Genomic DNA, 24,449 nt, shown 5'->3' on the forward strand with positions numbered 1-24,449 from the left:
TCTGTTTTGCACAGGGCCCGACAGGAGTGTCTTGTCAAGTTTGTCTGAACTTTCCACATGCAGATGTCTCGGCTGTTGCTTTGCAATTAGGCAGGGAATTAATGAAGGGCGAATGTCTTTTCTTAATGTAGAATCAAATGGATTATTCAGCATGATATTCAGATGTCCTTTAAAAGCAGTCCTCCCGGACATGGACCAAACCATACGGGACTGCTATAGGAGGCAGTCTTCCACTTAGCAATAGAGAAAAGACATTGCCTTCATCAAGCAGCTCAAGCACCTGGTCGTACCATTATGGAACGTCACATGAAAGAGAGGGAGTCCCATCAAAATCAAAAAATATATCTTGTATTATATTTTATATAATGCATATTTTGCTTTTGGCAAAAACTGGTATTGCTTGAAGCAATATCTGTTGGAGGGAATATTCATGGTGAATTTATTTAAAATAATTTACTGTCTAAATTTGACTGTATTGCCTGGGTGCTTTTAGCCTACTTGTCACATGCTATTTGTAAACTGCAAACAGCCCTGCAAATACATGGAATGTAAAATTAAATTGCTTAAATCTTCTGTATGAGAATATACAATATCCTTTAGGACCACATTACAGAGAACACATCCAACAATGAACTGTAAAGTTTCAAGTTCAGATCTTTTGAAATTCCTATTTGTTGTCAAAGATGAGCAGTCAGACTGGATTATTCTTCCTGGATTTGGACATAAGATTTTTCAACTTAAATAGAAAAGACTAGAAGAAATTCTAGATACCCTAATTCAACTTTTGGCAGAAATTAAGAAGGAATAGATCAGTAATGCTCTGAAACTTATTTGCAATTTGTTATCATAGCAATTCATGCTAACTTAAATAGAAAAAATGGTGAAGTTAAACAGTGTTTGTCAGTGTCTGTTTGTTGAAATTTAATGTCAGCCCTGTAAGTAACTGAAGCAGGTTTTTTTAAAATAGATTTTGATAGAAAACTATAAATATAACTTGACAAAACTATCCCTGATGTAAAAGCATGTATCAGGGATCAGTCGTCATGCAATCAATTTTCAGAGGTCTAGAAGCTTTCGTTAGGTACGGATTTGTGTCAGAGAATTTCAAAACGGATATTACAGAACATAGTGAAGGAATTGAGTCAGAAGATGTAATTTCTATCATAAATTTATGAAATTTATAACACTTAAGGTTTTTGTAACTTTTACGTTCCCTGGGTTTTATTTTGCAGTACTGCTTTACAATCTGAGTGTTGACGTAAACAGAAAAGTGGATACACCAGCAAGATTTTATTTTTCCTCCAATGGAACATCTGATACAATCTCAGGAAATGCAAAGATTTACAGCAAGAATATTACCTGCAAAGATCATCCAGCATTTATGAGGGTAATGTAATTTTCAATATGTATTGCCCTGTGTAAATCCTTTGTTCTCCTTTGAAAAGCACACCTGCTGCAAAAGAACCGATTCTGTTTGCAATTGCCTCATGTCATTTTGGAAGTAAAATATTTGTGTTCATAACTTCTACAGTTAATATATTTTAATTCTGATGCTTTCTCAGCTTTCTGTGGGGAAGTCGGTGCCATCTCTTATGTCAGTGAGAGCGTGCATCATCATAATAATAATAATCACAGTGATGAAGTGAGCATTCTTGACATTTTTTCACCCTTTTTGATGGATGACAGATCATAGATTGAGGTCGGTTTGGAGCAACCAGGAAGATACAGTATAACATACATTTTGTGCTGGACATTTCTGATGGCACTTTCCTATGTACTCCTTAATGCAAAATCTTTAAACTTGTAATTACACAGAGAAAATGTTTATTATGTTTTGTCATTTGTAACTATTTCAAAGAACACGTGTGGTCTCGCTCCCTTGTTTACTGTGAGTGGATGAGGTAGACTCACCTGATAAGAAAAGAACCTGCTCCTGATCTATAGGAAATGAAATGAAGATGATTGCTAGAAGAGAGCCTGTAGTTTGAGGTTTATAGTGTAGTCTGTTTTGTCAAGTTGTTGCAAGGAGCCAAAGGCTAGCAGGGCATGAAAAAGAACGCTTGCTTGGAATTGTTTGATTTTTCCCCACAAGGGATGCAGCATTCACCAAGGGAAATACGCAGAGAATCAACAGGTGGAAACAGAGTAGGAAGAGCACTCGCAGCAGTTTCATGAATGAATTTAGAGCTAAACAATATGAAGAATGTCCACTGTGCTGACGAAGCGATCTCTCTGCTCACAAAAGTGAAGCCTGCACAGATATGTCTTTCTCCTGGACATATCAACCTGAATCCTGGACCAGATTAGTAGTGAACATGGATGGTTACAGTTCTCTGTCTGTGAATGTGCAGAGGCAACTTTGTTGTAGAAGGAATCTGCTGGTAGAAGTGCTTCAGAGGAGAAGCCACAGAGGTAGAAGTGCTGCCAGGGCAAGTGGGCGTTCAGCAGTAGGCTGTTGGAGACCTGCAAGGTGTCAGCAAGCCAGGGAGGCCTGTACCAATAATAGAGATGGTACCAGCTACTCGGCAGGAGGAAGTTGGCTGTTGGTTTCTCCAGAAGTAGAGTATGATCCAACAGCAACCATCCTTTGAAATTAAGGATGGTACCGACTTGGAAATAAGTGAGTAAAAAGCTAGTCAGTAAGATCCAAACTGCAATAGTAGTCTCAAAGTCACTGTTGCCCTAGAGGAAATGAACTGTTTTATTCATGCTGGATGTATCCGTCTGAAGGAGGAATGAGGGACCTGTCTTGACAGTAAAAACAGCTGCAATCAGGACAAGGATATAATATTTTTAAGGCCATTCACTGGACAAGAAAGAATAAAAGTGATTCAGTCTGTCAAACATCTTAGAAGCTTGCCTATTCCAACAAAAATTTTGGAGAATAAATGGGAAGAACTTGAAGTCCTAAACCACAATCAAACAATAAAAACTAGTGGGCACAGAGGAACCATGTTTTATTAAACTCAGAAGAAATAGGCTTATCTGCTGTAAGACTTTATCTGAGGGGGAGAAGAATTCTTTAAATAAATACTAAGGACGGGGAATATTTAGATGTAAGCAGAAACAAGGGTAATAAAATAATGGACTAGTTTGCCTAGCCTTTTCTTTAAAATCCTCAAGGTAGCAAACATCTATTGGGATGACTGGTGCAGTTGATCCTGCACAGAGGCTGGGAAATAGACTTAATTTTCTACAGCTACAAAAAAACCTGCAGGGAAAGTCTTCCATGTATTTTTCTTCTTCCTTCCTTTTACTTATTTTTTGTTTATGACACCATTAGAAGCCAGTTTTTCATGATAAAGCTTCAGGGTAGAAAGGAAAGCTTATGTTATCTACTGGAAAATTGCCCAGATGCATCTCAACTGGTAGTTGCACCTAAGTGAATGTTACTTACAGGAGCAATGGCAAATTGCCACTTACTTATAAGAGTTTTGTAAGCTAAGACAGAGCTGACTGACAGCCGACCTTGTACAGATTGCTGTACCAGCATCAGCAGGTATTTGTGTAGGAGGAAGGATATGATTTGGCTCATCACTTCCTATAGTCTATCATTAGTATTTTTTCCTCCATATAATTCAATTTTCTTTTTAATTCTTAATTAATAGCATCTCCTTCCACCCACTGAGGTTTCTGTACTTGTATGAAGCTCCTAAAGTTAAGTAAGTGTGAATGTCTGTCAAGTACAGTCCTTGCAAGAGACGATGTACGTTTTATGTATTTTGAGTAAAGACTAATTAATAGCTAATTAGTATAATGGAAGTAATATAAAGCAGATGCAGAGAAGACCTTGTGGAAAATTATTATGAATTAGATAATATGCGATTTGGCCAAAGCAAGCCTGCAGATAAGAATTAAAGTAGTGGCCATGTGGAGGGACAATCAGTGTCTGTCTATCTCCTACACTTAGGGAATAATTTAATCAGGTTTGCTATTGTTAGTACTCGGTGCTTCAAACTGTTCAGTTTTCACAAGTAGATAGTTTGGGCTCTGATCTGCAACATTCCTACACAGTCAAGGCTTTATGTACAAAATGGTCATTTATTGCAGAGTTTAATCTTTTTAATACAGAATAGGAAATAGAGAGGCAGAAAAATAAAATGCAGTCATGACCTGATTTAGTGGTTCTGTGGGAGAACTCCTTTTGATTTCATACAGAAATATCCATGGGTTTTGTCTGGCATTATCCCACTGGTTATCTTTCTCCATTTTAGTCAACTTTTGCCTATTTTTCTATTTGGGCAGTACAGCAATTCATAGGTGTGTAAGGCAGTATTATTGACAGAAATAGGTTTGCTATTCAAGAAGACTTCTTTTATTAAAAGAATCTTCCATTCTGAAATGCCTGATGCTGTCATTGAATGTATTATCCTGTTCTGCGTTTCTGCTTACCTCTTTCAGTGACAAAGATGTCTGGAAAAGTATATGGGCCATATGGCATATGAAATTATTTTACATGTTAAAAAGCAGTGTTCCTGTTTAAGTTAGTTCTAGGGAACCTTATAATCTTTAAAACATAAGGATACATGTCTTGTCTTATATGATTAACTCATTAGGTTTCCAATTTTCATAGAAAGATGTAAGGGATATCTTGACTCCTGTACATGTTGAAGCAAGTTATCATCTGGGGCATCATATCCTACAGAAAAGAAATGCTCAAGAATTTGCACCACTTCAACCCGTTCTTCAACGCAGGAAAGAAAAAGATGTTATAAAAAGCAAGGTTAGTGTATGAGTTCTCTTTTTTTCAAATGCAGTAAGTAAGTATTCACGTTTTAATCTTCAGTTTAAAAAAGCTTCACACATCCATAGCATGTGAAGGAATGCATTTTCCAGATCAGCACCTAGTGCCTTGGTCTTAATTAATAAACCAGCATGCTAAAAAATGCCTGATTTTTCACTAAAAAAAAAAAAAAAATCTTTGCAGAACTGGTATACAATTTGTGTTCTGTTTTTAAAAAAAAGTATGTGCAGCGAACTTGGAAGAACCTTACTAACAGTATGATAAGTAAAGTTTGTGTAATGAAACTCTCTTGCAAAAGTTACTGTGCTGTATCATAGGAGAGACTGCCCAGACCTCGGTTCTGGATCCTCTAAACTGCTCTACCCTTTACTATGTACTATTAAAAAAAATCAGCTGAACATACACCCACTGATTTAACTGTGAGAGACTGAGTCTGGAAAGCCTCTCTGTTGTTATTCTGGGTGTGCAGAATGTGTTTGGAAAATGGCAAGTCATAGCCTGATTGAATTGTTTTTAGGAGCAAGAGCTATTAGTCAATTACAGATACTTGGAAACAAGGTGATAGGTTTCTTTCTTTGGAAATACCTTTACTTACTGTAATATGCATAATACACTAAAGTGTGCTTTTTTTTTTTTCCCCTTAATTTGTCTTTTATAGTTTGTTTTTGCAAGATTTTGCTCCCAAGCAAATTGTTCTGCTGACTTGAGAGTTTCTGGAAAAGTTGTTTTTCCAAAGTAAGTATCATGTGGCTTTCATCTTTGTGAAGGAGGTTCAGTAAGATTTTATCTAAATTATTGCTTAATCTTTTGTATGTAAAGAACATTAATTTGTAAAAGTAGATTATGGACTCCCTGAGAAAATATGAGGAGTAAAGCTGTGTTTAGTTGAAGAATATTTTTAAATCAGAAATCTTCCAGGAAATGTGTATAATTGAAGAACTGTTCTTAATTAGAAGACTTTACAGCTCATAAAATAGATCTTCTTCACAAAAAGGTAAACTTGTGTTCTACACTTCACATATAACTGGGCTAAGATACAGTGCACAATGCATACTCAATATGTACACATCATAACTACCGTTAAGTTGACAAGCTATCAAGTACTTCTGCTGTTCTTAGGAAGATACTGTACTTGCACTGTACAAAGAAGATACTTCAGTTTTGTACTAAGACATTGTTATATTTATTATTTTAATTATAAAATAATTAAGTGGCTCTTTTTCCTCACTTAAGAATATTACATCTTCAGTTTTATACTGCTGATTGAGACACCAGATGGTTGAGTATTATGTGAGGTTTAGACTTCTTTTCCCTACGTGAATTAGCTTGCATTTTCCAAAATTAATTTTGTTTTGTGATTTTTTTTTTTTTTTTTTTCATTTACATCCCTAACGTTTTTGATATACCCTTTAGTATGTTTCAGTTTTTTCCATTCCTTCCAATTAGGTATCATGTTTAAATCCTGTTATTATGCAAGATATTTAATGTGCTTCTGAAGTATTTAAATACAATTATTATTGTCTTGAGAATCTGTATTGCACCAAGCAATACTTTGTGATATATACTTCTATTTAGCATCATCTTTGGAAAGTTTTAAGCTGTGTACTATTGTTTCTATTCAGAGTGGATTTTAATGATTTCATTTTAGGTTAGATTTTATCATCATAACCTCTTTCTTTATTGAATATTATTCTTCAAAGCAAGAAATATGGATTGTTGGAGTACAAAAAGAGAAATTATACCTGTTGTGAATCTCAGCGAGTTAGGTATTTTGTGTGAGACCTGGATTTTCTTGTGTAATTTATCACTTTTAAAGTTGATTCTACTTTAATCGAGACACTAGGTTGAACAACCTAAAATGACACCAAAAGATGATGACAATCACATAATGCTGATTAATCACACCTGTGTGATCCTGAGCACAAGGTTTTTCTTCTTCATAGATTTCAGAATAAGATTAGTATCTTTCTGCCTACTTCAATGCATGGCCTGTAGCATGAGTCTTAAATCCTTTCATTTTCTTAGGCTTGAAGGTTATACTATTTGAATGATCATAAACTTTTCAGAAAGAAGGATTGTGCAGCATTTCCATTCGTGACATTAGCAATGCAGTTTTGTAAGTACTTCAAAGCTCTAAGAAAGGAAAACAGATTGCAACATACCTGCTTGGCATCAGGTACCAGTAGCAGATTTTCGGTGTAAATAAATAGGCTAAATATCTTGATAAAGTGTGGAGTATCACCTTAAATTACACTGTGCCCCTAGAATCTCGATTAAAAACTAGTTAGCTGTGAAGCATTAATTTATTTTGTCTAGACAGAATGCATTCATTATCCTTGAACAGCAAAGCAAACATTTTTAGTCTTAAAAGAATGAAATCAAATAGGGGTGTCAATGTAATGCTTTACTTACGAGTTATGAGTCTTCTTGTATACACTATCATATTTTGTTTAAATTGCTTAGATTTTGGCCTGCTCTGTACATTTCTAGTCTGCATCATGCATTTTTTAATGAAGAATGAAATATGATTACCAGGGAAAAGCTCTAGTTCAGCTTTGTTGTAGTCCCAGATGTGCACCTGGTGCTTTTGTGTACTTGCGTGTTAAGCTGGGAGGCATCTTTGTGACAGCATCTTGTTAATGAGCTTGGCTTTAATGCATATAAGAGGACTGAACAGTAAGCATATACCTAGTAAAACAACTTTAAAATTTAACCTAAACTTAATCAAGCTACTGAAATGTTAACATTGTGTTTTTCTTTAATTCGCTTTTGTCTTGGAACCTATCTGCTTATGCAGTGCTTTTACCTTCTGTTGCTTTTCGAAGTGCCAGCTTCTTTCCCAAAGGTGTTCAGTGACTAATGCTTTGGTTTCAAGCCAGAATAGCTGATAAATGTCTATTTCTAGGCAGCCTTTCTACAAGTCTTAATTAAACTTTAATGTCAAGCTGAAGTTTACTTTTAGCCCCCCATAGGGTGTCTGTACTTGTAACATGATTATAGAACATTACATAGATCATAAGATAGGCATGTTCGCCTGCCCGCTGTGTGACCTGTTTCATTTTAACTCAGTCCGGTACTTTGAGTACAAAGAGTGAATTTTGAAATAATGTCCAAAAATAGCAATGTGCTACTGCTACAGTATTCTCATCTGTAAAGGGAACGGACCTATCTTGTAAAAGCCAGAAGCACAACTGGTCTGATAACAATTTTCTTGCTCTTGCATTAATAACCTCAGGCCTTAAAAAGTATAATACTGGAGTTGACCATCATATAATTGGTGTAGTACCTTCAGTTACAGGACTGAGTAAAAACTTTCCTAATGATCTCCAGCTGAGCTTTGGCAGAACCAAAAGAAATTTAATTAAAAGAGCAGTGGCAGAAGATTTTTGCATACAAGCTATATATAGAATTACTTTTCACTTATAGTATGATAATTATTTTTATAGGCCTCATGATAAGAAAACATATCTTGCTGTTGGAAGTATGAAGACTTTATTGTTGAACATTTCTCTGCATAATGTTGGAGATGATGCGTATGAAACTGTCCTCCACATTCAAATCCCTAAAGGTCTTTATTTCATCCGAGTTTTAGAATTGGTAAGAACAAAAAAATCTGTCAAACAGTAATCCTTTGATACTTTTCTTTTTCAGCCAGACGTTTTTGAAATTATGTTAATTGAGTTTCTTTAAATACTATGAACTTATACCCACTCCCCCGCCAAAAAAACTGACAAAACTCCAGTTTTTAAGTTCTCAGACTTCTAGCTACCTAAACCGTGTGCAATTTAATCAATACAGGTGACTTAAATCATGTCAATAACAGGATGTGACAGTAGCAACTGAAATTAAAAAAATAAAGGTTTCTAAATGTATTTCAGGATGTTACTGCTACTTTTTGTCTGATGGTCGTGTTTTCAGTGATCACAAAGATCTCATTGAATTGGCTCTTTTTCACAGATACATAGTCTTATGAAGAAGTCACAAATCTAATTGTTTTCTGTTTCTGCCTTTTCAAAATAACTGCTCTCCATGTAGAATCCCCCTGACACCTTTCAGAGGTTGGCTTTAAGCTTGAGTGGGTCTGGGTCTGATGCGTACGCCTTAGCTTCACTGTTAGCAAACAGAAGATGAAGTAACAGGATACAGTAATCAATATAAGGATATATTAAAGTAGTCATGAATATGAATGTTCTGTATATTTGCATCAGTGAAATAACAAACACCTAGTTCAGGGAAATATAAAGAAGCCAGTGTCAGTGTGTGCTCATAATTTGAAATGTCTGAAAAATGCAGTTTTATTTTAATCATTAGTAATTTGTCCTTTATTTTAGGAAGAAAAACAGATACATTGTGATGTATTAGATAAAGAAATTCATGCAGTGAAACTTGAGTGCAGCGTTGGTTATTTATATGTAGATCAAAAATCAAAGGTAAGCTATATATGAAGTTCCTAGCTTTAAAAACACCCTAAATATGTTGTAAGGATTTTCAGGGGGGGAAAAAGCCTTGGTTTTCAGAATCTATTCTTCATTCCCAACTAATGTCTTTTATCATGTTGATATCTGAATCTCTCTACTACTTTTAAAATTAGTTGCTTAAGCACTCTCTGGAATAATTCATTAAGGGACAACATTGTTTGTTTTATGCATCAACTGATTGTACTTGGCTTCCTGGACAAGTGAGCTGACTAAGGCTATGAACAAATGTATTAGGTCAATAGAAAGGGAGTAGAAGACACAAAAAGCAAGTATTTTCTTAGCTCTGAATTCTTTTAGAGGAGGACATTCTAAATGAGTTTAATAAAATATTTTTATTTAAACTATGTTAAGACACACTATCATTTGATATAATGAAAATTTTATTTGTTCTACAGCTGGATTTTAGTTTCCTCTTGGATGCAAGCTCGTTTACCAGAGCAGAAGATGACCTCAACATCATCATTAATACTACCTGGTAAAGTCTAATAAAAATTGCTCAATGAAAAACATTACTAGCTTTGGAAAACAGAACAGGGAATGCTGGAAAGACTTAGTAAAGCACGATTGCAAGAAAGCACATCGGTTGCAAATCTGTAGAGAAAGGGAAATTACAAAAAAACCCAGATAATAGATATTTAAATAACGAGCAGGTTTCTGCCTGTATGAAATATGTTGGGTTTTTTTTTTTTTACTGCCTGACATGTTGTTACCAATAAAATATTTTTGTTTTAATAAGCCGAAAGGTCTGTTTAATATTTGTTTACAGAAATAATGCATAGCATATGATGATGCATTCGATACTCATTTTTCTCTCATTGCATTGTTATAGTAAAAATGAAGATGAGAACATGTTGCTGGATAACATGCTAACTTTAGCTGTACCTCTAAAATACGAGGTTGAATTAAATGCTCATGGGTAAGTCAGTTTTTGCTATACCTGCACATCCATAGAACTGTTGTCTTGTTACTATGCTAAATTCCCAAAGCTTTTAAGCAGAAGCGTGAAGCAGCTGAAAAATCTTGGGAACGCGATGGCACAGCTATCCTGGGGTCTGACCCGTACACTTCTAAGATTTTGTTTCCACTACTGTGAAATGGGACTACTGATACCTATGGTGATACTAATACCTATGGTTCGAACTTGTCTCTTAACAGACTACTATGTTTTAAGAACTGGAATATTTTACATAGAAAGAGGTATTAAATAAGAGCACAGCAGGTCATTGCTTAGCATGGACCATATTCTGGGTTTATTGTGGGGCATTCATGGAGTATAGTTTTGGGTGATGATTTATGACTTTTTCTGATTCATCTGCCTTTTTAAGATGAAAGAGTACAAAGGTAGCAGACTTCTACTCAGTGTTCCTACATTTACTTAAATGCAGACTTAGGTATTTTCTTAGAACCAATCTTACTTGGAGATAGCATAGAGCAGAAAGTTATGCTAATGACATATAGCAATTATCTTAATTAACCACTTCTAAACCATTGTAGATTTGTATCACCAGCTTCATTTGTTTATGGAACAGATGACAAAGAGTCACCAGTTACGTGTATGAAGGAGAGTATCAACTTCACTTTCCATGTAAGAGTTTTTCTTTGTAAGCCCTATTATCCTTGTTTTGAAGGTTAATGCTTAGATTTCCAGTGTATCTAATGACAGTCTCCACAGTCAATAAGGGAACTTTTTAAGAGTACAAGGGCATGATGAGCAACTTTTGTGCATTAGTGATGGGAAGTGGCTGTTAATCCCTCTTCAGACACTTCTTTTGGCCTGGACAATCCTCCACTGAATGGTCAGAGAAAAAAATACTTAGCACAAGCAGGATTCGAAGTGGTAGTAGAGCAGTTCTGACTTGCCACTTCTTCCATTAAGAAACACGTTAAAAGGAATTATCTTACGTTAAGCAAAAGGAATGAGGAGCTCCTTATAAGAGGATCTATAGATATCAGATTTGTCTCCAATGGATTAAAAGCAGGAGTTGGACATTAATCTCTCCCAGTTCCTTTTGCATATTTTCCCAGAAGGCAGTCTGTATGACCTGCAGTAGTCATTGCAGATTAGCACTACTTAGTTATTGCGGTCAGAGAAGTGAAAGGTTCAGTAAGCCTACAGAATGAATTAAGCAAAATGTTACAATTCCTAGCAGAATCCACTTTCATGACAGCATAACAATGCAGGTGCTACCCTATTCTGTGAAGCTTTATGTATTTATACCTTATATTTTTGTTATTTGAATAGCTACCATGAATTAAAGCTTTAATGTATAACATTCTTCCCCACAAGGTTATCAGTGCAGGACCAAGCATGGCTCCAAATACAAACTTAGAGATAACGATACCTAATGCTTTTCCACCCAATGACTTCAAATTATTCAACACATTGGATATCAAGGTAAGCACAGGTTACTCTAATATATTTTATTAGCTATATAAATTCTATGAAAAAGAGAAGCAGAGCATAGCAGAACTAGGTACTAAGTATGTGTTCAATTTGTTAGCTATGGTGAAGCAGAGTGAACAAGAATAGAATGATCTTCAGCCCCATTTGTTTTAGAATTCTGACAGTAAAACTTACATTCCTCATGAGCTTCTTGCCTTTCAGAAATCTGTATTCTGATTATTATCTGATGTTTAAATTCTAACAGTGATGTTGTTATTTTTATTTCCAGACAACAGTTGGACAGTGCTCCTATAATAAATATCCCAGAAACTGTAGTGCAGCAGAAAAAAATGAAAACATATTAAAGGATGTTGTCACTTTCTTTTCAAGGCCTGCTAAGAGACAAATGGTAAGGTCTGTCTTTTGGTATCAGTGGGAAATAAATGACTGTATGAATGAGCCTTAAGGCAACGGTATATCTTATATAATGAGGTCACCAGAGCAGCCTTCCACGGATTTGTGGTGGGACCTGTGGTAAGTTCAGTGTAATCGTAAGTGACTTTAGTGAAAGAGGTGAGAACAGAGATGAAAAAATTGCTGTGTCATTACACGTCACTGAAGTCAGTGTGGATGACAGTCACATACGAAGAAGTGCCGAAGGGTTACGGAACTGAACGAGTGGGCAAACAGAATGGCAGATGAAATTGAGTAACAAAGGGAAAATGATGCATGTGGGAAAAACAGTCTTAATCACATGAAGTATGCAGATCAAATATTCATTGCCTTTTCCACATCAAAAAAGTGCCATCAAATGCAACTAATAGGAGCCAGGCTAAAAAAAAAACCTAGAAGTGGTACATGAGTTCCACTCATGGTGGAACTTCTTACTGAAGGACGTTCCAAATGCTGAAAATAAGCGAATTCCAAGGGAGACTATACAAATTAATGGGACTGAAAGTCATTAAGAGTTACAAAATGCATGGAAATAATTTTTGGCTCCGGAAGTTCTTATTAAAAATATTTGGGAGGCTGGGAGAATATCATACGTGCCTGGCCTGTTCAAGCGCGTCCCTCTGTACCTGCTTATGGACCCTGCTGGAGATCAGATACTTGACTGTGTAGTCCAAATCAGAATTTCTATTCTAGTGTCACAATTTTGAGGGTTTGTTCTCATAGAAATCTCCATGTCCTGCAACTTGTGTTTGATAAAGTACAATTTGTTTAATACTTTCAACTTAAAAAAAAGCTGGACACTTTTAAATATGTTAATTTGGGACTTTAAGCACATTAGAACAAACATCAGCCAATGATTGAGAGACAGCCTGCTCTAGAATATTGAATCAGAACTTAGGCCTTGCAGTCTTGGACAAAGAATAGAATCACATACAGGCTTGCTGTTTTGTCTTCTCCAAAGCTGAGTGAAATGGCGCTAGCTGTCAGTCTACCAAGTGTAAGGATCAATCAGTTATATATACTGTTTATACTGGATATCATATAGGTATTGCCATTTATCATTCTTGATAAAAGCTAATTTGAAATAACAGTGTAAAAAAAAAAAAAAAAACCAAAAACCCAAACCATCAACCAACCATATAACCAAATTATAACAATTGTTATTTTTCAGTGTAAAAAAAAAAAAAAATTTTTAAGAAAAAATGACCTGTTGTCTTCTATAACAATGACGTTGGTCCCTTGTACTGTTCCTTTAGCACCTACAGGTTGACAGTGATCCTGGATGACAACCTGGAGTTACACTCTGACTTTTCAAGAACAACATGGATCTTTTTGTTTTACTCTGTTCCTGAGTGTCTTTAATACTAAGATGATAAAGTTGATAAACTTAAGTTTTAATCTTTTCCCTCCTTTCTACAGTACTGCATGAAAAGTGACAGCCTTTGCTTACGAATATATTGCAAGCTTGGAAACATGGAAAGTGGAAAAGAAGCAACAATTCAGTTGCATCTGGAAGCTACTCCTTCACTTTTACAAATGGTAACATGAATTTTTCATACTTGAGGGGAATATTTCAAGGCATATTTGCAGTATTCTCTGCATACAAATTCTAGGCATTAATATATTTCTGCAAACAGTATGATTAAATCCAAATCCAAAAATATTAGGTGTTACCTATTTTGTTTTCAATGCTAAGTCTCAAGGTGATATATGAAAAATGAAAACCACTGAAAAGTATGTATTTTTAGATTTTCACTTTATTTTATAGTATGTATTGCTTTGCCTCTTCTGGCTTGGTTACGTAGGATTGGGATTTAATTTCAACTCACAACTGTACTTTTCTAAGAAAAGCAGCATGGATGCGGACTTAAGTAAAATCCAGCTGGGCTTCATTCCAGCTTCTGGTACTAATTTGTTTTGTGATCAGAAAAAGGCACCATTGTGTGTTTGTGTGAGATTCTGTTTCTGTGAGCAGCTGTGTTACCATTTTTGCTGGGTAGGAATTAATGTGTTGAAGTTATTTTTTTAAAAGATAGGATTTTTTTTTTTTTTTTAATCAGGATGATGCATCAGCATTGAAGTTTGAAGTAAGAGCAACAGCCTCACCAGAAGAAAATGCAAAAGTTACTGAACTACACAAAGACAAGCAAGTTGCATATGTAAGAATTCTCTTCATGAGTTTGTGATAAACTTGTTAATTGCTGTCGGCTTTTCTACTTTAAAACTGGAATTCTATTCATATCTGTACACAGGCAATGAATATAGTGTTAATTACTTCAGAATGTAATTAATTTTCCTAGTTTGTTTTAGTGTCTTTTAGGGGGAAAAAATAGCACTAAACTTATTTTCTGCTTTCCAGGTCTATTTGGAAGGAGTGCACCACCAAAAGCCAAAATACCGTGTTACTGTGCTAATTATTGGAATAGGATTAATAGTTGGTGTTACCTTGTTTTTGCTCCTTTCATTTATATTATGGAAGGTAGGTTTTCCGTATTTCTCAGTTATTCTCAAGTCAGGAATTCACACTGTTGGTAGATCTTTGGATCAGTTAATGCCGGTTAAAGGATAAATAATACTTTATTATGACCTGTCCTTTCTAAAGAAATATAATTCCTCCTGCGACTTATTTTTTCAAAATACTTCTCCATTTTCCTTCATTTTTACGTTGTGCATATTCTACATCTTCTGTTATTCAACACCACAAGACCCCTTTCCATGTTTTATAAGGCATCTCATGTTTGCAAATGATTTATATCATTTACTGATACCAAATGGATCATTTTTGTGGGCTGGTGCTCCACATTTAATGTCCCTTGACACTTGTAGACTATTAGTCATCATCAGAGGTTTATGCCAGAATAAAAGGTTTAAGATTTTAAACTGCAACATATATGCTAAAAAAAAAAATCCTGTGCATAGGTAAAAAAGAAAACTAAGAAGGTAGCATCTTAAGCGATTAAGAGATTGTTAACTTCTTTACATACATGCAGACTTTTTCCATCCATCGTTTTTCCCAGGGAAGTGTAGAAATGAAAGAAATTTAACAGAAAAGTTTGATTACCATTTCAGATTTAAAAAAACCCTGGATTAAGTGGACTGTTATAGTTCACAAGCCCATGCATCTTTACTCCTTGCAGGAGAGTATTAGCCTCCCAAAAAGTAAAAGGAAAAAGCAAACCCACTTTTTTTTTTTCATCGATGACTAATGATTACTTGGTATGACAAAGCAATGGCAAATACCATTGTTTGTAATCACTGTATATATGCATTTTATTTTAGTTCATTTTTTATGGTTTAGATTTGATAACAAAGGTTTGCTGACAACAGATTCTAAAATTATGTTTTTCAGATTGGCTTTTTCAAAAGGCCATACAAACCAGTCCCTCAAGACCAGAACAGACGAGACAGCTGGAGCTTTGCAAGTGGGAAAAAGGATGGCAAATAAACGTTTGATTTTTAAAATGAAGAATTTAAGATTCAGGTTAATTCATGGCAGAAACATCAGTGACAAGAAAACTAGTCTTGAGCTCACTTGCTCTTACAAGCAAGTAATTCCTTCAACTGTATGGAGGACTACACATTAGAGTACTGTAGTTATGAAAATGGTAAAACAGTCTCACAGTAATATCTGAAATGCCATATTGGCCAGGGGCGGGTCTGTCTTGGAGCCGGCTGGCATTGGCTCTGTTGGACATAGGGGAAGCTTCTAGCAGCTTCTCACAGAAGCCGCCCCTGCTACCAAAACCTTGCTGTGCAAACCCAATACATAATGTTTGGCCAATCCTGGCAAATAAAATCTCAACCACATTAGCATGAGTTATTCTATTCATTTTCAAGTTTCAATAATTTTTTGATTAGACATTCAAGAAGAAATCCTCCCTCATCACAATTTGGCAGTTTTACAAGGGTGAATTAGCTTAAACCGCTAGAAGCAGCGTAAGTAGAGCGCACAGATGTAGAAAACAACTCTCAGAAGCTCTCTTGGGCTTCTGAAGGTAACCTCGTAAGCTTTGATTTCACAGGCACAGCCACAACACTGCAGAGACTTAGACACCCAGGCAAGCCAGAACCTGGAAGGTCAAGGGTGGATTCAGAGCAGGCAATTCTGTGGGGTAGCCTAGAGATGCAGCACAGAGTCTTCTCTCAGCTGTAGAAAGAGTAATGTGCTGGAGATCATAATTTGTAGCCATCTTTAACATGGTGTTTCAGGCATAACAGAATTAGTTGTTTCATCCTTTCCTCAGATATTGCTGCCATGTTTTGGACTTCTCCAACGAAATATTTGTATGTGGGGTTTTTTAGAGCAAGTATTTATTTGAAAAATTTTCTAGAGTACTTAGCATAGTACTGTTTAGTACTGGCATTCTTCCAGGACCTGAAAAAAAAAAAAAAAAAAAAAAGACTTCACGTGATGACAAAACAGAGAAACACATATCCAAAAGACTCCAAATGCCAACCTTACTGGGCCAAATTTTATCTTTAGATGTACCATCCTTTACCTGAAAGTACTTAATAAGGAAGTCAGTTGGAGAGCTAGCTTGGGTTCTTGTGAAGTTTTCAGATAAATACCATCCAAACGGGCATCATCAGAAGTCACGCAGCAGAAAGGCAAATGACTGAATAGAAATATGGTTCAAACCACTCCTCTGCTACTACAGGAAGTTTCTTCAGCTAGGTGAGTTTGCACTGTCACCTAGCTTTGGTGAAATAGTACAACCGGGGGCAGGGGGAGGAATGTTACTTTGCTCCCCAGTACAACTGGAGAAGGTACAGCTTCTTCAGTGGCTGAATTCCTTGCAACAGCAGTATACAATACGGCCTTTGTTGCCATGCCTTTGATGTCTTTCTGAACTGCAAGGAGAAATTAATGTAATATGTACATACACTTTGAAGCTGCACCATCATACGGGAATTAGCCTGAGACTCAAAAGCGATACAGAGTGCCTTCAACAAGCACTTTTGCTAATAGTGTTTGATGCCATAAAAGCCACATTGTGCACAGATTCTAAAGGTACTGGGGACCATTTTGTAATTTCCTTTCACTTCATTTGATGCCAAAGATGTGGATCACTCTAAAGTAAATTTTCTCTCTAAAAGAGAGCTAGAAGCTTCCCCTATGTCTGATTGAGCCAATGCCAGCCAGCTCCAAGATGGCCTGCTGCTGGCCAAGCCTGAGCCAATCAGCAACAGTGGTAGTGCCTCTGTGATAACATATTTAAGAAGGGGGAAAAAAAAAAAAACCAAACCCCAAACTAAAAAAACCCAAGGGGACACAAACTGCAGCTGGAGTGAGGAGTGAGAATACGCGAGAGGAATGGCTATGCAGACACCAGGGTCACTGAAGGAGTGGGAGGAGGTTCTCCAGGCATCAGAGCAGAGATTCCCCTGCAGCCCATGGTGAGGCAGGCTGTGCCCCTGCAGCCTGTGGAGGACCCCACACGAGCAGGTAGATGTGCCCGAAGGAGGCTGTGACCCCATGGAGAGAGAGGAGCCCACGTTGGAGCAGTCTGCTCCCAAAGGACTGCACCCTGTGGAAAGGGACCCACGTTGGAGAAGTTCATGGAAGACCCCATACTGGGAGCAAGGGAAGAGTGTGAGGAGTCCTCCCCTTGAGAAGGAAGGAGCAGCAGAGATGATGTGTGATGAACTGACCACAACCCCCATTCCCCATCCCCCTGTCTCCTTCTTAGACAACTTTAGGAAGTTTAGGTTGAATTGTCTTAAGATGCTAAAAATATTTGATGTGATATAGTATCAATTACAGTAGTTTAACTGGAGACCACTTGCTGCGACTCAGACCACAGATGTAAACTAAAATGTGATGTTCCAACCAGACATGAGGAAAAGTATTTTCCTCATGATGACAACCAGGCATCGGAACAGGGGTGCAGTGAGGTCATGTCATCTCCATCCTCAGAGGTTCTGAGGCCAGACTGGATGAAGCCCTGAGCAACCAGATCTCACAGCTGGACCCGCTCTGAGCAGGAGGTTGGGCTAGAGCCCCGACAGGGCCCTGTCCAGCACAAAGGATGCTGTGACTCTGATCCTACTCTCCTACAGTGCAAAGAGCAGCACTAGCTATAAGATTCCTCTAATAATTGCCTGCAAAGCAGGCCTTTGATTGTCTATGAATTTGGCCTTTACTACTGGCCAGCTTTGCCCGTAGAAACTGCATGAGATTTCCAACAAGTAACAGCTTGTTCTTAGGAGACAAATAATCATCTGCAGTACTTCAGGTGCAGTACTTCTTTGTCTTGTGTATTTATCACAGGTAAGAAGTTTTCACAAGTAGTATTTAAAATCAAATAAAATATAGTAGCTATAGGCTTAGGGCCTTGATTTAACAAAATCAGAAATGACTGGATTTCACATTATATTTGACTGCTTACTGAAGAAAGAACTTAAAGCAACTCATTCTAGCCACAAGACGATGCAGCTTTCATACCATGATTTGTCAGCCACCTTCTGAACGATTCATAGACAAGTGACCAGGAAAACCTTCCTTATCCCCATGGTCCTGCAGGTGGACAAACTTGTTGGTCTGCTACTTTTCATCATCTCCAAGAAGGCCAGTTCCCAGAAAGAATATAGTCTTAATTTGCTGTCATCTCAAATAATTGTATTAAATATTTAATGTTACAAAAAGAACACACACTCATAAGAATTATGTATATTCCCTGTAAGGAAGTTATGGTAAATAATAACTTAGAGTTGACTGAAATTTTTATAACTTTATTCTCAGCAACAACAAAAACTATGCTGAGTATCATTCCAGTTCTAGGATAGGGAAATATTTTAAAATATTTATTTTATACAAAGAGTAGTCTTTAAAATACATTTCAACAAAGAAAAGCCATATAAAACATCAGCATATTCTTTTGTATTACTGTTTGACTAGAAATTATTTGAAAGCAAATCTATTAAGGCAACATTAAAAATGATACCTAGAAATGGAAGTACTTGATTTAAACAAAAAAAACGTCAATCTATATTTTGTGACCAGTCTTCAGCATGAGGTAGTACCATACCTCTGGTCGATTTGAACTGAGTTACCTGACACATGGATAGCAGCAGTAGACTTAGAAATATCTCGTACTATATTTATTGCAAAAGCTAGAATAATTTTAAATAAAAAAAAAGTTTCTTCTAGTCTGACAGACATCTCTCAAACCCCAAATTAATAACAGATCAATATAATTAGTTTTCATTTTTTCTTGTTAAGCCTAACAGTTTGTTTACAGGTATATACAACCTGATAAAAATATATAACTTCATATAAATTTTGATAAAAATTTAAAACCAGAAATATTACAAACATCCCAGCTGAATTCAGTGAGTAAAAGACTGGGACCTTGGAAAGCTGTGCATAGAGGTGAGAAAACGATTCTTTAATACAGAACTTGCGGTGCGTCCCTTCTATATGCAATTGCATGTTGCTTGGGAACTCTCCAGGTCATCAGTGTTCACTCCGTAGAGATTAATAAGTTGAGGATGCACCCTGTGAAGTGAGGAAATCAAACTTTATCAATTTCATTAACTTGTGCAATGGGTATGCCACTTTTTGGGGTTGGGAGCGTGGGGACAACAAATATGTCTGAACTGCTATATGAAATAAAATCAGGTGAATGACATTTTGACAATTTTTATAAGATCATCTTTAGAAGTATACATTATATATCCTATAACATGATCTGCCTTTTACTTTACATACCAGACTGTTACTCTGAGCTCTGTGCCTTCAACTAATCCTGTGTGCATTGCAGAAGAATGAGCCACCACCCATTTAACTCCACTGATAATCCTCCTATTTCCCTACGTCTTTGTTCGATCCTAGATAGGGAGACTACTCTGAAGCAGCACTAAGTTTCCCACAATTGAACAACTACATGCTTTTATTAAGGTTACACACACACTGCTTTCCAAGCAGGAATCCTTATGGCAAAAGGAGCCCCTCCCAGGAGTCACAGAGTTTTATGTACCTCTGTTCTCCTCTAAGAAACAGAAGGGTAAAGTAACAGGCAGAAGGAAGTGGAACTAGAAGCTGAGGAAGCAGCAGAAAGGGAAGGCCAAGTGGGTCATAACAAACCTACCTAAAGGGTAAGGGCAACAGGGTAGAGGTTCAAACAATGGCAAAGGGGCCAGACTGTGCAGCAGACAAAAGTACTGTTCTTACAGTATTTACAACACCCGCTTTTGGTGTCATCTGTATTACGTACATTTAAGATTGCAGTACTAATCTGTCACAGGTATACAGTCCATAAACATAATGCTTAGCCTTACCGAACATGAACTTCTGATGCTTCTTGCATTAAGTCTCCATCTATATTCCAAGGGTAATTTCCTTCTGCAGAAGCAGCATTCAAATATGTATTTTCTTTGGCATCCAGCCCACTTTTAAGCCTTGGTTGTACTTTTACTTCTTGAACAGTGTAGGTCTCAACAAAGGGAAAATTGAACTAAACCAAACACAGATATATATTAGATGAAGATGAAAGATATAGGTGGTAACTTAGCAACACAGTGGATTACTTGAAATTAGAAAAGCTTGGGTTTTTTGTTTGTTTGGTTTAGGTAGATGGGGACACTTAACTCTAGGCTTGACCACACAAGGCATTATATATTTCAGCTAGCATTTATAGATGAACGTGCTATGTTTATCCTAAATAGTGCCTCAGAAAAAATGGCAGTGTTCCATTTGCATTCCCATATTGGACTTGCTCAGTTTATAGGTGAGGTGGTATATTTTGCACATGCCAAAATAGCACATGCTTTCAGAAAATGTGAAAATCCAAGCAGATCTTTTCCTGTGCTCTCTTCATTATTACCAGTAATGCTGTCCTAAATGAGGCTAGTTAGAATTCCAGTAAATGGTCATCTTAAGTTTAAAGGAGGGTCCACATCTCTTCGTCTAATTTCTAACTACAAAGGCAGAGACAAAAGCAAAGCCTTCCTCCAAAAGCATAACTGAAAAGCATAAACTATTTCCTAATGCAGCTATTAGAGCTGTCACATGGAACTGTCACCCACCTGTCCCCCAAACTCCCTGGCTGTTGAACAGTTACCTAATTCAAACCTAAACCTTCTTGTAAAATCAATTTTGCATAATCTTGAAACATTTGAATGAGTACCAGTACACTTAGGCTATGCATTGGGTATTTAGGACAGCAACAAGGCACTGTGTTTGGATGCTTCATTTTTCTCTTCAAAGACAGAATAACGACCAAAATTTTGAAATACAGTTCTGCAAACATTCATAACTAGATGTAATGCATACCTGTTAAAATCAGTGGTCATAACCCATGGCTACCAGCAGAGCATGCAGCGATCTGCTGAAACTGATGGGCATTACCTATTTCTTACAGAGTTGCATGATGCCCCCCCCAGTCTGTGTTCTTGATCTCTGTACTACACAGAATTTAAACACAGCATGCGTTTTCTTTATTGTGGTGAAAGGGCTTTACACCCATAAAACTATGGTACAACGCAAATACAATTTAAACCACAACAGATGGGCTGAAATAGGCTAATCGGTATTAGTCTAGTGATTTAAACAAACAAACAAAAAAATCAGATAAAAAGGGGACTAATGTATTCTGACAGGAAGCTAAGTCTCCTTATGAGGATGCTAACATTAACTCTTACAGCATGTCTAACCTCACGATTAACTGTTCTTTTTATAATCACCAGAAAGAAATTAACAGTACCTGATTTTTTACGCTGGCATATCTTTTCAGATGTTTTATAAACTCTGTTCGAGAAGTATTTTGTACAACAATGAGAGCCATGCTTCCATTGTTCAACCTGAAAAGCAGACCAACTTAGTTCACAGAAGGAATTCATTAATTTGGAAGTTTAGCAGGCTCTTCAAAAGTCTATACATCAATATAAACTAGGTAATTGAGGTTATTGAGCGTCTATGTATTTATAACATACACTGTAACAGTAAAATTGTACTCCCTTATCAATCTCTAGAATTTATTGAACATAATACATATAATGTTAAAAAAGTGCTTTTCTGCTTAACAGATGATTTTTAAACATCGGGGATGACAAATTTATCTTTACGCTCTTCTCTCCAGCAAAGTGGGATTACCACAAATGTTGTGAGGCAGAGCTTTACCAAGAAACCATTCCCATGATGCATGCAAGCACGTCCCCATCTTATAACCCAGCGCAGATGGGTTCCTTCACCTCCTCCATTAACACTCATGCTGCCCTAACATAGATCCTGATCTTCAACTATACCGCTATTCGAACTCTCTTAGCAATTCTCAGTACAGTTCTACTTACACGTTTCACAAAGCACATAAAAGGCAAAAAGTGAAGGGGATTTTGTACAAGATAAAACAGTCATATACTAGAGATTAATCAAGAAGAGGCCCTATAGTGCAGATACTCAATGGTCCTAGGGAGCCAGTCGCCATTGATATTTTAGCATCTTTGAGAATTTGGGTCAGACAATGAGCTAGTATCAATTCACAGATCCCTTAATGCAACTGCACCTTGTCACAGAAGCTAACAACCTGAATCCCAATGCAACCATGTGTAAGTCCCGTTTAAGTTATAGAGACAAATCAATGTTCAACAAGAGTATCTGATAAACACGACAATGACTGCTGAGATTGTATTTTAAGTATAGATGATGTATTTCATATCTTTTGAATATATATGCATACATACATACATATTCAGCATGTATGCTTGGAAAATATGTTAAGAATGTTTAAAAAAAACCTAATTCCATCCTACCACCACAGATCTCTCCCCACTCATAGTTCTCTGGCTACTGAATGACTGCATCAGGAACATTCTCAGATTACAGTACAGCACAATCTAGGAAGATAATTTTCACATAACCATTAAACAAGTCACCTTGCATAGCATTACTTTGCTGATTTAGAAAACAGTGATGGTGAAACTGAAAAAGTTGCCTCCTTATCACATTTGCTGCGCAGCAGGCTACTGGGCAACACATTTGGCACTATGGCCTTTTATCTTCAGAGGTGACTAAGAATTCTCATTGAAATTCTCTTGAAAGTCCAATCTGCAGTGAAGCACACCACCTACACTGTGAGAAACAAATGTCCCACATGGCTCAAATAGCGCAGACAGTTAAACGTATCTTTACATGTTGTTGCAAATTTAGACTAGTATAACTAGAGTTACAGGCAGCATTCAAAGCTTTCACTCCACTTCAAATGTCTTCATATGGCAAAAACCTCTTGGGGAAAATGGGCAGAGTGAAAAAACCTAGCTGAGTTCAGCTGATGCTTCCATAATGGGTCTTGAGTGTCTAACAATTAGTGCAACATTTATGTTGCCCATATTAAAAAGCCTGACAGTCAAGATGCTATGAAGCACCTGTCTGAAGAGTCTGCTCTTCTTACCCTACTAACTGACTGCATTCCTAAGATTTTTTTAAAAAGAGACGAAAAAAAAAAGGATGTCCTTATATGAAAGGATAGGGGGAATCCACTGAGCAACTACACTGTGGGAGAAACAGGATCATTCAAACCTGCAATAATTGCATAGAGTTGTCCTAAAATTCCCTGTCAGTGAGAAACAGGTGCCAGAACAGATGGAAAGAGAAAACAAAGCTAAAAAAGACTAATTTCTTCAATTCTTGTCAGAATTTTTCTACTGACTGGCATAAAACACACTAAACGCTGAACAGAGTAAGTTCCTAAGAGAGGACAGCACCAGGGCACTATCTTGAGGCATATGAGGCTTAGCAGGACCCCTGTAACAAAAACTTCTCAATAAGAGTTTCATCAAAAACAAATGTTTCTACATTGTTTCCAAGAAGACAAATTCTACCAGATCAGCCAGTAATTTGAAGAGAAAAACCTGTTCAGTTCTAAGGCACATCTATTTTCACCTAATGATAATCAAATGAAACAAAACAGACTCATTCCATAAACTTCTCTGAGTGTTGGGGCTTTTTTTAATAGATACACACACACATATATATGAGTTTCTGCATTGTTTTTTGAGGGAGCATATTGTATTTCAGGTACAACTACAAAGTTTGTACTTGCTATTCTGCTTAATCATCAACTGGATACATCAAGTACAAATATTTATCACCTGGTAACTGTTCTGATCACCACAAAGCATGCTCTCAACAATGAGCTAAAGGCAAAATGAGTCAATGTCAACAACCAGATTACATACTCATTTGTTTCCCAAAACCCTACATGTAGAAGCTGCATTTCCCAAGTTCAGGGGAAAAGAAAAAGGAAGGGGGAAGGGAAAAAGAAAAAAAAAAAAAAAAAAAGATGACAAGTGTGAATTTCAGTTCTTCATAACAGGAGAAAGACTCATACTTCATTTTTGCTGGCTGTAAAGCAGAAGATGAGGGGCACCTTTATATTTGAAAAAATAAAATCCA

At 36.7% G+C, this 24,449-nt stretch overlaps 2 protein-coding genes across 2 annotated transcripts in view; one reads left to right on the forward strand and one right to left on the reverse strand.

The window, feature by feature from the left end:
* ITGA4 (integrin subunit alpha 4) overlaps positions 1–15,849 on the forward strand; it is a 37,522-nt gene extending 21,673 nt beyond the window's left edge. The window contains exons 15-28 of the mRNA XM_075710080.1: positions 1,233–1,387; positions 4,574–4,723; positions 5,403–5,479; positions 8,191–8,341; positions 9,076–9,174; positions 9,618–9,697; positions 10,052–10,138; positions 10,717–10,807; positions 11,510–11,617; positions 11,895–12,014; positions 13,478–13,597; positions 14,119–14,217; positions 14,418–14,537; positions 15,408–15,849. Coding sequence (XP_075566195.1) covers positions 1,233–1,387; positions 4,574–4,723; positions 5,403–5,479; positions 8,191–8,341; positions 9,076–9,174; positions 9,618–9,697; positions 10,052–10,138; positions 10,717–10,807; positions 11,510–11,617; positions 11,895–12,014; positions 13,478–13,597; positions 14,119–14,217; positions 14,418–14,537; positions 15,408–15,503 — 1,553 coding nt within the window. The 3' untranslated portion in view covers positions 15,504–15,849. The remainder of the gene's footprint in view (positions 1–1,232; positions 1,388–4,573; positions 4,724–5,402; positions 5,480–8,190; positions 8,342–9,075; positions 9,175–9,617; positions 9,698–10,051; positions 10,139–10,716; positions 10,808–11,509; positions 11,618–11,894; positions 12,015–13,477; positions 13,598–14,118; positions 14,218–14,417; positions 14,538–15,407) is intronic.
* Positions 15,850–19,474: 3,625 nt separating this feature from the next.
* Positions 19,475–24,449, reverse strand: part of CERKL (CERK like autophagy regulator) — a 56,521-nt gene continuing 51,546 nt past the window's right edge. Inside the window, exons 11-13 of the mRNA XM_075711333.1 lie at positions 21,763–21,859; positions 20,339–20,514; positions 19,475–19,556 (exon numbers count right to left, since the gene is read on the reverse strand). Coding sequence (XP_075567448.1) covers positions 19,475–19,556; positions 20,339–20,514; positions 21,763–21,859 — 355 coding nt within the window. The remainder of the gene's footprint in view (positions 19,557–20,338; positions 20,515–21,762; positions 21,860–24,449) is intronic.

This window comes from Pelecanus crispus, chromosome 5 (assembly GCF_030463565.1).
Source record: "Pelecanus crispus isolate bPelCri1 chromosome 5, bPelCri1.pri, whole genome shotgun sequence".
Classification (NCBI taxonomy): Eukaryota; Metazoa; Chordata; class Aves; order Pelecaniformes; family Pelecanidae; genus Pelecanus; species Pelecanus crispus.